The following is a 14,961-nucleotide window of genomic DNA, read 5'->3' as shown; positions in this document are numbered from 1 at the left end:
TAAATGGATGTGTTAAATTGAAATATTAAGGATTTTATCATATTTGGTTTTGATATTTTATTTTGTGCTTTCAATAAAAGTTGCTTCAAATTAGCAAATGTTCACTAGTTAAACATTTTTAGAAATTATATTTATCTTATTTATAGTTGATTATTGTTCAAATATTATTTTACTTAACTTTTAGTAATGCGATCATTGTTCAATAAAAATAATTTGTATTTAATGAATTTGAAGAATAAGCAGCTATAATTTGTTTGTGTTTCCAATGACAGTATCATTATTACTGAAAATAATAAATATATATATTGCTTCTAATGAGATAAAGAAATTATTTATTACTTGGCATTAAATTGTTTATGTATTCTATAAATCTCATTAGTATTAATACATTTTCCTCATTTTTATTTTTTGTCTGCTGAAAAGTCAGTTAGCATAGGATCTGTACAAGAAATTTTTATGAGGAATTACAAAACTGTATAGTATTGTATCCAGAATTAAAACAAATTTATCTGTATTTTTATTTATTTAATTAGAAAGATGAAAAGATGTATGTACTTTCATAAAGTAAAATTTTTGTTTAAGACAATTTTTCATTTGTTACAGTCTGACTTGTTTATTTAACTTGTTATTCTGATTTACCTATTGTACCAGCCATAACAAAAGGCTATAGCATTGCTGTGGCAAAAATATTCACAACATTTCTTTCTATTTGTATTTAAACTTAACATTTTTATTATATTGAAGTTCTTTATAACTTGTTCGCATTTTAAGTTTTTTTGTTTGTTTTGTATTTATATTTTTTTTTGTTAGCCATTTATAAGAAGACTTATTTTTTATTAATCTCTTTAATTTGATTTTAGGAGTGTAAAATATGAGCGTATTCAGCATGAATGTATCAAATGCCTGCGAGCATTAATGAACAATACTGTGAGTTGATAACTGTTTTATTTCTTTTAATTGTTTTAATGTTATAAAAAATTCAATAGTAAGCTTTAATCTAATATTTTGTTTCTACTTCAATTGCTTAATTTAGCATTATTTTACATTTAATCTGTTAGCTTTTTGTCGAGTAATTTTTCTTTCTAGATATATTTACAAATGTATCTACAGAGGAAATTTTTTTTGAATTACTTGGAGTGCTACATGTTTTAATTTTGTAGTTTTTTTCTAATTATTTATTGAAGTAAATTTATTAAATATAATTTAGATATGATTATTTTATTACATTATCGTCCACCCAGTGGCAGAATCGTGGCGACACGGCGACATTGTCGCAAAATGTTACAGAGCTCTTACAGAAAGATTTTTGTTATGTGATGTAAATTTTTTTTTCCACAGAAATTTGCGAAAGATTTCATTTTTTCGTCAGAATTATATTCAAAAGATGCCTTTTTTGCGCATCCGAGTGAAAAAAATGCTTTTTCTATTCTCATTTGAGAGCAATGATAAATAAAGATTAATGAAGTAAAAATTTTGGTTTTCTTTTCTGCAGAAAATTTCTTTCTAATTTTTTTTAATGCGGTTATTACTTTTAATTTCCATTTCCTTTTAATATGATATTATTTATTACAACAACTGAATCTTGAAATGAACACGTGCATTTAGTAACCCTTTTTTGAAGAGTCCGATTTACTGCTACGGATTTCACGATTTTTTAAAAAAACTTTTTAATTAGATAATGATTTTGAGAAAAAGAAAATAATTAGTGTGTTTTCCCCCTACAAAATGCGAGAATGTGGCCCATAATATTAGAATAAAAAGTATTACATATTTAATTAAAAAAATTTTTTGTTTGATCCAAAAAGTTTATTTGAATTTTTTTTTTTTGAAGTTTATGCTTTTGTTACTTTAATTCAGTAACATGTATATTTGTTATTTTTAAAATTATCTTGCAGAAAGATATTAGTATTAGAGAGGTATGTCGCAGAAAGCCCAAAAAAATTCTGCCACAGGGATCGTCCAAATATTAATGCATGAAACAAACTTAAAAAAAGACTTTTATAAATTTCTTAAATTGATTAATGTATGTATATCTTTTAATGAAAGTCTATTGAAGTAATTTTTTTATACTATATTTGCCTTTGTAACTTTGAATTCATTTTTGTATTAGTGATTTATATCTTACTATCTTGTTTCATCACTCTAGGCTGGCTTGAAACAAATCTTCCAACATTCTGATGCTCTCACTATCTTATCTCGCTCAATAGACCCATCTGTGCCAGTTATTATGACTGATGCTGTTAAACTCATGGCAGCTTTGTGTTTGATTCCCCCGAATGGGTATGTATAACTATTGATTGTTTAATGTGACATCTAAACCAAATTGATGTTCATATCTCATTGTTCATCTTCACTAATTAAATGTTTTTTGTGCCTTTACAGCTTGTTTTAGGTTTCCAAAAAATGTAAATATATTTTAGTTAAATTGTCTTTTATTTTTTTTAATAAGTGCTAAACATAAAAAGAAAAGTCCTTAATGTAAGATACCAGTAAACATTATGCTGTTGCTTTCTATCTGTTGGTGCTCCAGTTTTTGCTGATTGCAAAAGCTGCACTTTCATTTCCATTTGTGACTTCAACCTCACATTTCTGGATTGCTTGATTTATGTGTCATGTTCAATTAAAATAATTTTGGCATTTGGGTAAACATTACTGAAACCATCTTGCAGACCAAAGATTAATAGATTATTAAAAGCTGATAATCTAATAAAGATTGAAAGCTAATAAAGATTATTAAAAACTGAATATCTTCTAAGTATTCTTACTTTAAGAATTTAACATTTAATGAAAGGCAATTTTTTTTTATAGCTAAACTTGGTTAAATATGCTGAAAAATCTATCAAATGTATAGCAAACAGATGGAATAATAAATTCATTAATATTGTTAGTTTTTAGGTATTTATAAGTATAAGCTTATTTTTGGCAGTACAAAATGCAGAAGTTTCTGCCAGAAGAACTCATATTCAAAATTTCATGTAATTTATTTTGTATTTGAAGTTCATCACAATATATAAATTTTTGGAAATTGTTTATTTGGAAACACTTTTCGTAATAAAGTATTAAGATTATATATGAATATATACTCGAAATTTTGTCACTAAATCTGTGATAAATCTTAAAAAACTTGCATCTAGTAATTCAACCTCTTTATTCAACCTCTTTACCAATTTATTTTAACAGTATAATTTAAAATAGTATTATTTAAAAATCAGTAAAGTTTGTTTTTGTCTGTACTCATTGTGTATTAAATTAATATACTCATTGTGTATTAAATTAATATACTCATTGTGTATTCTTCTAAAAATGATTAATTTATTATCAATGTAATGAATATTGTTTTATCCTAATAAACCTAACCAGATAAAATACTACAAGCGTAAAACTGTAAATATTGTTCAATGTATTCTCATTTCTTCATGATACTGAATCACAGTAGTGCTTTTCTGAGAACACATATTTCTTTTAATTAATGAAATTAATGATAAGTGTTCTCCTGTTTTACCTATATTCTGATAGTGATAATTCCTAGCTGAAATTCAATTTCATGTTGTTACATTTTGTACTATAAACTTTGTTAATGCCGTGGGTAACTACTGCAAAAAGCTAATTTTAAGTAACATGGGCAGTGAAAAATATAAAGATACATCTGAGTTAATATTTTAGTTTTGTTTATGCCATAGTTATAATTTTTATGGGTGAACTTATCATTGCAGGTTTATTTTTTATGAGCTGCAATGATACATTGGTTAAGGCACTAAGATCATCAGGGGTTTTGCAGGATTGCTTTGCTCTTATTTCTGTATAGCCAATTCTTTTTCCAATTCTTTCAATTTTTAGAATAATATTGAATACATAAACAGTACAGTGTGATAAAAAAGTAAATCAATAATTAATCAAATAAATATTTAAAATCGGTGATAATTATCAAAATATAGCTACTCATTATTTATTTAATTTGTTCCCACTATTTTTAATATTTTTTAGTATTTTTTTTTCCATCACCTGATAGAATATGGTAATAAAATGGCTCCTCATGGTAATAAAATGGCTAATCTTACAAATAGTAATATTAGGGGAAAACTTAAATCTTTATCTCAATCATAAATTTTCCTAGAATACCAAATCTGTCCGGACTTTTCATCACCGGTGATTTGTCATAAGTTTTTAATTTTTTGGTTTGTGTTTTAGCAAGTTTATAATTGTCTTTTTAATTTAAAATGGTAATATTATGTATTGATATTTTTACTAAAATAATACATTCTATTTATAGACATGAAAAAGCACTTGAAGCTATAACCATCTGCGGAGAAATGGAAGAAAGGGAAAGATTTGCCCCTATTGTTCAAGGTCTAGAAACTAGGAATGAAACATTAAGGGTAACTTTTTAATTTTATTTTTTAATAGTTTTAATTTTATCCGCCATTAATTTTTGTAACTAAATAAGTATCAAAGTAATTAACTTTTTTATGCAAATAGTCTATATTGCTGAAAGAGTTGTGTAACAAAATATAAAACTGGTTAAATCTGGCAAATTGTTTTTATATGTAACACTATCAAATTCATATAAACAATCTCTTGATAATAGTTTTAAATAGATACAGTAGGGAACCGATTATCCGGAACGATCGGGACCATCGCTATTCTGGATAACTGATTTTTCCGGTTTTCTGAATCGCTACAAAAAGCCGTTTTTTTATTGTTAAACCCAACTAAAAAAAATAAAAAAATTTTTGGAAATAATCTTAAAAAGAAGAAAAAACGATGAAGTAATACACTAATGATTATTTCCAAAATGATGGTAAGGTAAACATCTTTCAAAAAAGAAAGAAAAATCCTAAAATGTTATGAAGAAATTTTTTTTTTTTTAAAAAATATGGCGGGAAAATTTATCGAATTTCGTTCCGTTTTTTTGGTTTTCCTGTTTTTTGATTTCCGGATAACGGGTTCTGTACTGTATTTCAATTATCTAATTATTAAAGTCTGTCACCAAGCTTATGTCATGCTTAAAAACAATTATATAGTTATTCTGAAATTTAATTTAAATATTTATAATATCCAGAGATGCCAACGGCTCCGGACACGCCAAAGTAATTTAAAAAATGGTAAATAACTACAAACTAAAATGTGCAAATTTTTGACTAATTTTGCTTACTTTTTAAAAGGTTTAGCATGACTTAATAATAATAAAGTGGCAAATTATATAAGCCGTCGAATTATTTAAAAATAGTGGTGGATAAAAACCTACTAAATTGAATTTATTAAACCAAGAATCACAATTAATAAGCTACCAGTTTAAAATATTTATTCGCTATCCGGAGCAAGTTGGCATCTTTGAATATCTCTGCTTAGTAGAGATGAGACACTGTAAATCGCATGGTGTTAAATTTTGAAACCTTCCATATTTTTTAGGATTAAGATCATTGACATTCTAAAATTTGGAATATTTCAAACTTTTATTAAATGCTAAGATTGACAAAAATAATTAAAATGAAATAAAAATAAAAATTTGTATGGAATGTTTTTAAATTAATAGATTGAGATATATTTTAATTCTAATTTATTATAATTTTGTACACTTTAAATTTTGTACACTTTTTGATATAATGGATTTTTTTTTTCAATTTCACTAGTCAACAATTTTAATTAATTTTGAAATTTAAAATTATTCTTTATTTTAAGCATTTTTATATGCTTATAGTGTTTCTAATTTTGTCTTGTATAATTTCTTTTTATCCTCTTATGAAACATTTAATTTTTGAAGATGTAGTTAAAAAAAAAGTGTCCCATTACATTATTTATGTCTTACTAAGTCAGTTCCCTTTACATTCAGTTACTCTTGCACCACAATTTAAAGAATTTGTTAGTACTGAGCATTCTATCTGTTAAATTGGGAGTTGTGTAAAAAAGAGTTAAAGAAAAAGAAAAAAATTATCAGTGTTGACAGTTCTAAGGAGCAATATCATAAAAATGTCCGCAACTAAAAATCATGCTCTTTTTAATCAGCTGTTAAAAGTACAGTGAACAATTATATAATAATTCATTTGAAATTTTAAAGTATGTGCTGAATAATGTTCGGCCGATTCCTCAGTTCCTTGATTTCTCGAAGAAGTATTTTTCTTTTACTATATGATGAAGAAAAAAATGAAGCACATTTGTGCAATTCGAAAGGAAATCATGTTTTTGATGTTTTTAAATTGCAAATTGTCGATGTGTGTGATATTAGTAAAATGTTAGGGTTTTTTACTACATCCAGCTGATGTTTTTTCATGCTCTTTTCGTTATTTAACATTTGTAACTGTGGGAATTTATACTAAAGTGTAAAATGCTTAGCTTTTCACTGAAGGAAAACATTATTATTTCTGACAGTATGTCTTGTTTCTCAAAGTAAAATTTTTTTTTGCTAAACCAAATAAGTGCCCAATATTATTACTCATCGATAAATATGAGGTTTGGGCTATACTTCCCCACATTATAATTATTTAAAGTAACAAAAGGTATGGAATCATTTTAATTTATAAATTTTTTAAATTTTAATTTCAATGATGAGTTTCCAGAAAATCAAGGATTTTAAAATCTTTTCAGTTTGAAAAGTTTTTGACTTAGTTTTTTTAATAGATTTTTATTTCTCATTCATAGATAGCCTGTATACAGCTAATAAATGCTTTAGTAACTTCTCCAGATGACCTGGATTTCCGTTTGCATTTAAGGAATGAGTTCATGAGATCAGGCCTAATTGATGTTTTGGAAGTGAGTAGTGTTACATTGTTTATATTTTATTTTTCTTAGTGTTATCCTCTTACAATCATTATAAAATTGTCTTTTTTAAATTTTTTTTTGTTAGAACTTGCAAGCCGAAGGAAATCAAACTGCTGAGCTGAGTATTCAATTGAAAATTTTTCAAGACCATAAGGAAGAAGATTTTGATGAATTCTCTCAGCGATATGAAAATGTTCGATTAGAATTAGAGTATCCTTTTTTGCGTAGAATTTTTTTTTGCAGCTTAAATAAATGTTTGATTAAGAGTTTAAAATAAAAGCATGCTAAAATAGAGATAAAATATTTACTATAATTTAAAAAATAATGTTTCATTTATTTATCCTCTCAAAAAATAACAATTCCTTAAATTGTTGTTTTCTGTGTGAATGTAATCAAGTGGAAATCAGGTCGGCAAATGGTTTTCCTGTATCTGCTTAAAAATTTACACAAAATTCAATAACCATGACAAGGTTTTGACTGCAAATAACTCTTATTAACCTTCTACCACCAAGGCATTTTAAAGTTAAGAAAAGAGTTCATAGCAGTAATCAATAGATATTACCAAATCTTTGGTTTTTTACTCCTGCTTGGCAAAATATTTTCTTATTACTACACATTTGGATCTAAAGTCAGGAGGATTTATACTTTTAAGGGTCTCTAAGTCTTGGTTGCACTTTTCTTTCCATTTTTCCAAATTTATAATTAAAAAATCTTTTTCATTTGAGTAATTAAAAAATTGATTTATAATTACTCTATTCCTTATATTTTATTTTCAACATGTTATTTTATGTGATATTTGTACCAACACCTGTTGAAATGATTTGCACTAAAATTGCAAGAAATGTAATTATTCATAAGTTAAACCATCCTGATATTCTCAACAAAGAATTATTGAACATTTTATTCATTAATGTATAAAAGAGTATTTTTATTAGTAAACTGATGTTTTTCTTGCTCAAAGATTTTCTAACCTTAACATCATTAAGCATCAACATTTAAATATTAAAAGTTTATAATTTTTCTTAGAGTAGCTGCTTATCTTTATGATTTCAATCAATCCATGAGTTAAACTACAAAGTATATCTAAACATTTTTGGAAAACCCATCTACAAAATATCACAAGAAAGCATTAGACACAGCAAAGAATAGAACTTAGAAACATTCAACTAAGAAAGCATTAGACACAGCTAAGAATAGAACTTAGAAACATTCAACTAAGAAAGCATTAGACACAGGCTATGTCTGATAAACATAGACCAATCATAGTATATATATTAGAATAGGTGGTACTCAAAAATGTTAGTTTTTTTCTTTGGAAGTGTGCCACTTTTAGTTTACTTTCTAGAAAGGGTGCAATCCTGAATTAGTTAAATTCGTAAAATGATATTGAACTAAGCCTCCTTGAATAAATATATTTCTTTAATGTTGCTGATTATTAATATTAAGATATCATGAACTTTATTTACTAAGTATTTGACTGGTCTTATTCTTTTTTTTTTTGCAAGCTTTTTTTAAAAATATGTTTTGTATGAATTTTAGCTAATGTTTCACTTTAAAAGCTCACATACTAAATGATGTTAGTTAGAAAGAATTTTATAAGTTAAATATTAAACATTTGAAGGAACTAAGGAAATTTTTGTTAATTAACAAAATGTTTTACTTTTTGAATTAGTAAGAAAAGTGAAATGTTAAATTGTTTATGTTCTTAATTATTAACATTCTGGAAATATTGAAAAAAAAAATGCTAGAAAAGTATCACAGAAATAAAAAAGGAGCTTTTATATTATTTTATTACCACAATTAAATTACTCTTTGAATTCAAACACTTACTTTAAAATAAAAATTTAAGTTATGTTTATCCATATTTAAAGTATTGAATTTACCATGAAATATAAGGATTTTTTGTTCTTATCTGAATTTACAATATTAAGTTTGCACTGAATTTTCTTATTAATTAAGGAATTTTTGTTATTAATTATTGGTAAAAAATAAATAAATTATATAGAATGTACAGACTTCCAATTTTTTTCATTGTGAAATTATTTGTCTGTTTAGATCTTAACTTAAAAATAGAGATATGACTGATTGCTATGAATTACTAAGGCAATCAATTTCAGATACTCCGGCAGAAAGTGAATTCTTATCAATTTTACAACATTTGCTTTGTATTCGGGATGACATTACTGTAAGGTAAGTTAATAATTATATATAATTTTAAATTTTCAGAAGTATTCCAGTTAGTGTAGTTCTCAATACATGGAAGAATTCCTGATATTTATGTTGAATAGTCAGAAGTTTAGAAAAAAAAGTATTTGATTTTTTAAACGATTCTTACAAATATGTTTTTCACATATAAACCTACCATTATAGGGTTAAAATACCATTAATTGGAGTATAGTCTTAAAAAAATTCTGAGAGAAATCTGAGGACTCCCTTTTTAGATAAGGCTCATCAATATGTTAAAGTTAAGATATTTCGAATTTTGCAATTGTGTAAATGTATATAGTGTTTGATATGTAAAAATAATTGTCGAATTGGTAACATAAAAAAGGTAGAAAAAGTCACAAAAAAATTATAATTATTATAATTAATTAAAAAAAACTGAATATTTATTTATTATAAAAGCTTTTTTAAATAGTTATACTAATTTATTATGTAATTTATAGTAATATTATATGAATTGTTTTTTTTTTTTTAACATAATGTAACTCAACATAATGTAATAAAAATTTAGGTTTTAGTTTTGTAATACTTTCAAAGCTAGTTTCTTTTTGGATTTCTAAACTTTACTTGAACAATTTATTTTTTAAAATTATATTACTTATAAAATAATATTTTTATTCTTAAAATATTTACATAGTAATATATCAGTTGTTTTTTTTAACATAATTTATCTCAACATAATTTAATAAAAATGTTAAGTTTTAGTTTTGTTACACTTTTAAAACTAGTTTCTTTTTGGATTTGTAAACTTTACTTGATCAATTTATTTTTTAAATTATATTACTTGTAAAATAATACTCTTATTCTTAAAATAATTACTCTCACTCATAATTTCTTAACTATGAATAATGTGATTTAATAAATTCTTAATCATAGGCAAAGAATAAATAGCTATAAGAATTATGAAATGATGAAATTTAGAAATAATGATTTATCTATTTGAATATCTCAATGTAATTTGTAATTCTCAATATGGTACTATCCCTGCTAACTTCTAAAGTGTGTTCTTGACTAAAATATTTGAGATACATTCCCCCCCCCTCCAAATTCTATAAATGCAACATATTATACAATAATTTCATTAAAATTTTTTTGCTGTTATTTTAAGGATAATCTTTTAGACCAGTGTTTCCCAACGTGGGGCCCACGCCCCACTGGGGGGCAATTTGATTGTTAATGGGGGCAATTCGAAAATGCACTCGACACGAGTTTAACCCTTTTGCTCCGGACCATTTAAATGCAATGCTAGATTTCGGTGCCAAAATTGAAAGAAAAAATCAAATTCTTAAATAATTGCAGCCAATAAATATTATAAATTCTTTTGACGAGACTAGAATATCAACTGGGTTTTTGGCATTGTCAAGGTAACCTACCTGCAGCAGACTTCACGCGGACTTTCGAACTTTAAAGAAAAATTTTGAAAAGAGGACAAAAGTAAAGTCTCTATTTACTGCTCACACTTCAACTCATAATCGTATTCTTGAGGCTAGTTATCAAATTTCTTTATTCATCACTAAATCTGGAAAAATCATACTACAGGAGAGAATTTAATAAAATCGCCAATATCAGCATCTCTTAAAACGATTCTTAAAAAAGATGCAAAAGCTATGCCACTCAGTAACAATACTGTTAGCAGAAGAATAGACGAAATGAGTGAAGATATTGAAAACAACATGCTGAAAACAAGAAAATTCTCAGTGCAAATGGATGAATCAATTTTGATAGGCAGTGTGGCAGTATTGATAACTTACATAAGATATATTGATAAAGGACATTTTGCTGAACAAATGTTGTTCCGTAAAAGATTAGAAAGCACCATGACCTCCAACGATATATATATAATAAGCTAAAAAAGTATATAGATGTCAATAATATACCAATAAATACATAATATCTTGTGCTGCAGATGGTGCTCCTGAGAAAAATGGCGGCTTAAAATTGATGAAAGATGAGAATTCAGAAATGATTCTCGTGCATGTTATTCATAGGGAAAACTTGGTAGCTAGAAACATCTTGTCTGTTCTAAATGAAGTACTACATTCAGCATACTTGCCAACTTTTACGGATTATCCGTAAAATGTACGGATTTACGTCAAATTTTGCAGGCCTACGGATTAACCTGAAATTTATACGGATCCCCCGTTTTTAGCGTTGCACGATTAGCGCATCGGCAAAATTCCGCGATTATCAGCTGCTACGGAGCTAGAGTAAAACCATTTGTAAAGTGCTGAGTTATTGTTTACCTCTTTTTTAGTTGAGCATAATGTTCCGCTAAATGCCGCCAGTCATGTGGGTCCGCTTTTTCGAAAGATGTTTCCGAAAAGTGAAATTGAGAAACGTTACGGATGTGCTAAAACCAAAACTGCATCCCTTGTCCATGAAATGGCTATGGATCGAACTTCAGAAATTATTAAATATTTGCAAGAACAAGCATTTACTGCAGCATGTGATGGTAGTCACGAAGCTGATTATAAGTTGAACCCAGTTGTGGTGAGTTATTTTAACGTGGATCTTAAACGCATTGAAAGTACTTTATTGGCAATCCCAAATTTGTAAGGAAACTCCGCAGGTGAAAATATAAGCTCCCTTCTTTTAAATGTGTTTGCTAAATATAACATTCCTTTTAGAAATTGTATAGCATTCAGTGCAGATAATGCTTCTGTTATGCAGGGAAAGAAAAATGGTGTGATTTCATTTTTAGAGAAGGAAAATTAGCACATAATATCAATTTGATGCTGCTGCCATTTAATACATCTTGCCTCTGAAAAAGCTGCTGCAACTTTTCCCGTTAGGATAGATGAAGTTTTGGTAGATATTTTTTACCACTTAAAAAGGAGCGTTAATTGTAAAGACTCTCTTAAGAAATTTCAGGAAAAGTATGGTAAAGAAGCACAAAAAGTGCTTAAACATGTGTCAACTCGCTGGTTATCGTTAGGGAGAAGTCTTACACGCTTGGTTAATCAGTGGGATCCACTTATGAGCTATTTTAGAGCTGAAGTTTCTACTTCCAGTGTGTCTGTATCATCTACTTTGTCATTTTTCAAAATACCAAAAGTAGTTGATACAGAAAGCAACACAGTCGATAAATTGAAGGATAAGCCTAAAGTGGAAACTAAGACTTGTGCTATAATAAAACAGCCTATGACACATAAACAGGACCCAACTAATGATAAAAAAAAAGGAAAAGTTCACAACAAGAAAGTGTGAATATGGTTAAAAGACATAAAGCTAAAAAAGATTCTTCAACTTTATCCAAAGAAGAGAAAATTTTTATGTATTTGTCTTCAGATTTAAATAAGTGCTTTAGTTTATTTCTTTTAAATGTTATCCCTACATTTGAAAAGGTAAATGTGATTTTGCAGTCATCTTCCCCACAAATTCATCGATTAGGAGCTCTTCTTTTGGATTTGTTAAAAGAACTTTTTTCCAAGTTTATTAAACCTTCTGAGGTTAAAGGAAAAGAGTTAACATGCGTCAATTTTCATTCTTCTTTCAACCATAAAGATTAGCAAGATTTAGTTATAGGCAACGCAGCAATGGACTTAATTTCAAATTCTTCGGAAGAAGAAAAATCATTGTTTTATTCAGCTGTTATCAAATATTTCATAACTGCCTGTGAATATATTATTAAGAAATTCCCTTTAAATGATCAAGTACTCAAACATGCTGAAGTTGCTGACTTAAATAAAATTGAAAACTCCAGTTTTGAAAGCGTGAGATATTTTGTAAATTTGTTTCCCTTCCTTTTAAAAACAAAAAGTAATGAAACCAAGCTTACAGCAATGGATGAACTGCAGAAACAGTTTTGCCAACTTCAGTTGGAAGATTTGAGTGAAATAACTGTTTCAGATAGATCAATTGATGTGCAGTGGTCAATGATAAGTCAAATGAAAGGTGCGGATGGCATTTTTAAGTATGAAAAATTTGGAAACATTGTATTGTCAATTCTTCTCATACCACATTCAAATTCAGAATGTGAGAGAATTTTTAGTTTGGTTAGAAAGAACCGTACTGAATCGCGAACAATTATGTCTAATAAAACTTTAGAAAGCCTGCTTATATTAAAAACCAAATTTTCTAAAATCTGTCACGAACAAGTGTTTGAAAAAGATTTTTTAATTAAAGCAAAGAAGGCTACTTCAGCTTCTTTAAATTCAGCATCCTCTTTTGCTGTTGATTTATTAAGAAACTATTTAACTTATTAACTATTTAACTTTAGAAACTTAAAGAACTATTTTATTTTGCATATAACATTTTTAAAAAAAAGTAGCATCATTGTAATAGAATTTGAAATAATTGTAATAGAATTTGAGATGATAAATGATTGGTTGATTAGATATTTCGGTACATTTTCTAACAAGTGCAATTAAAAAATTTACTGAAAATTTGGTTCTCACTTCATCAACATTCAATCATGTGATAGATTCTATAATTAATATATTTATTATTCATTTGTGGTGTATTGTTACTTATTAAATAATTCGAATGGTCTTAAATTTTTCGTAAAAAAAGTTTTACTGATGGCAGTTTTTTTAAGTTGGCAAGTATGCATTCAGTAATAAAGTGCATCAATGATGTTAAAGCTAATGCCAAATGTGAGCTTCTCTTCAAGCTATTTTGTGAAGAACAAAATGCAGACCATGTTAGACTTTTACTTCACACTGAAGTAAGATGGCTCTCTAAAGGGAACTGCTTTAAAAGATTTATGGAACTTCTTGATATTCTTAGTGATTTTTTAAGCCACAAACCTAAAATGAAGTATCTGTTAACAGTCGATGATAAAGCATTTGTGAGTTACTCACTCGATATCTTTGAAAAACAAAATATATTAAATAAGCAACTTCAAGGAACAAATAAAACTCTTGTTGATGCAAAAGCGAAGATATTTGGTTTCATTACCCTTATGTCAGTTATGTCAGATATATATTAACAACATTGGCACCAAAAATGCGAAGTAAATAATACCACCTTACTTGTTATTGCCGATCATCTGAAAATTCTATCGGCTGATTTAAAAGAAAGATTCTCTGATTTAAAACAAATTGATTTTCCAACATGGATGATGCAGCCAAAGTTAGTGGATTTGTCTGATATATCAAATATGCAGTATCAAGAGGAACTCGCAAAAATGCAAAATGATGAGTCAGTTAAAACTTTATTTAATATAAAAGGAGTGATGGCATGGCTTTGTGAGGAAATCAAAAACCCAAATTCAACCAAATGTGCAAGAAAACTATTGCTACCGTTTCCATCTTCATATTTAGCTGAATTTGGATTTAGTGCTGTAAATGATTTACTGCTAAAAAAAGAAATCGTCTGGATATAACACAACGGGGATACTTGAGACGGAAGCTAACCAAATTGGAACCTAACATAAAATCTCTGTGCAGCAATGATCTCACTAAATTAAAATATTAAATTATTATAGAAAAATCTTTATTAAAACTATTTGAATTTTAGTTTTTTCATTACATGTTTTGAAAATTTATTTACTGTGTTTCGTTAGCAATTTCTTAGTGATTTTTTTCTAAAACCTATCATTTAAGTTTCTTAAGTGAACAATTAAATTTTTTAATATTAAAAATTATGTATATGTTACATAGGGGGACATAAGAATTTTAGAATGGCTTAGGTGGGGCATGACACAAAAAAGGTTGGGAAACACTGTTTTAGACAGTAATGACAAGTTAATAGGTATAATCAAACTTAATGGCTGAGTATCTCCATAAATATTCAAAATGGCTGTTCGTAGCTTTTTTTCAGAACATGAATACATTTTGAATTTACTGTAATGTAATCACTTTTACATTTGTTACTCAAATCTAGATAAAATTTTTATTCAGCAGTAAAGAGATTCAACTTTCCTTAGGTAAACTGAAGAATTACAAATGGTATTTATTATTTTTTTTATATATATTCAGTAACTAATTAATAATTTTTCTCCTTTGAAATATGCTCCATTGAATCTAGTGGCCAAATTTT

The 14,961-nt window shown here is 27.1% G+C and overlaps 1 protein-coding gene across 2 annotated transcripts in view; it reads left to right on the top strand.

Moving 5' to 3' along the window:
* dia (diaphanous related formin 1) overlaps positions 1 to 14,961 on the top strand; it is a 48,930-nt gene that overhangs the window by 12,665 nt on the left and 21,304 nt on the right. For both annotated transcript variants that reach the window (XM_071180199.2, XM_087159110.1), the window contains exons 7-12: positions 861 to 927; positions 2,147 to 2,280; positions 4,271 to 4,376; positions 6,637 to 6,747; positions 6,842 to 6,966; positions 8,830 to 8,946. In XM_071180199.2, coding sequence (XP_071036300.2) covers positions 861 to 927; positions 2,147 to 2,280; positions 4,271 to 4,376; positions 6,637 to 6,747; positions 6,842 to 6,966; positions 8,830 to 8,946 — 660 coding nt within the window. The remainder of the gene's footprint in view (positions 1 to 860; positions 928 to 2,146; positions 2,281 to 4,270; positions 4,377 to 6,636; positions 6,748 to 6,841; positions 6,967 to 8,829; positions 8,947 to 14,961) is intronic.

This window comes from Parasteatoda tepidariorum, chromosome 1 (assembly GCF_982258835.1).
Source record: "Parasteatoda tepidariorum strain Cologne lab strain chromosome 1, Ptep-v5.0, whole genome shotgun sequence".
Taxonomy (NCBI): Eukaryota; Metazoa; Arthropoda; class Arachnida; order Araneae; family Theridiidae; genus Parasteatoda; species Parasteatoda tepidariorum.
Note: the sequence above shows the minus strand (reverse complement) of the source record. Positions and strands in the feature narration are given on the sequence as shown.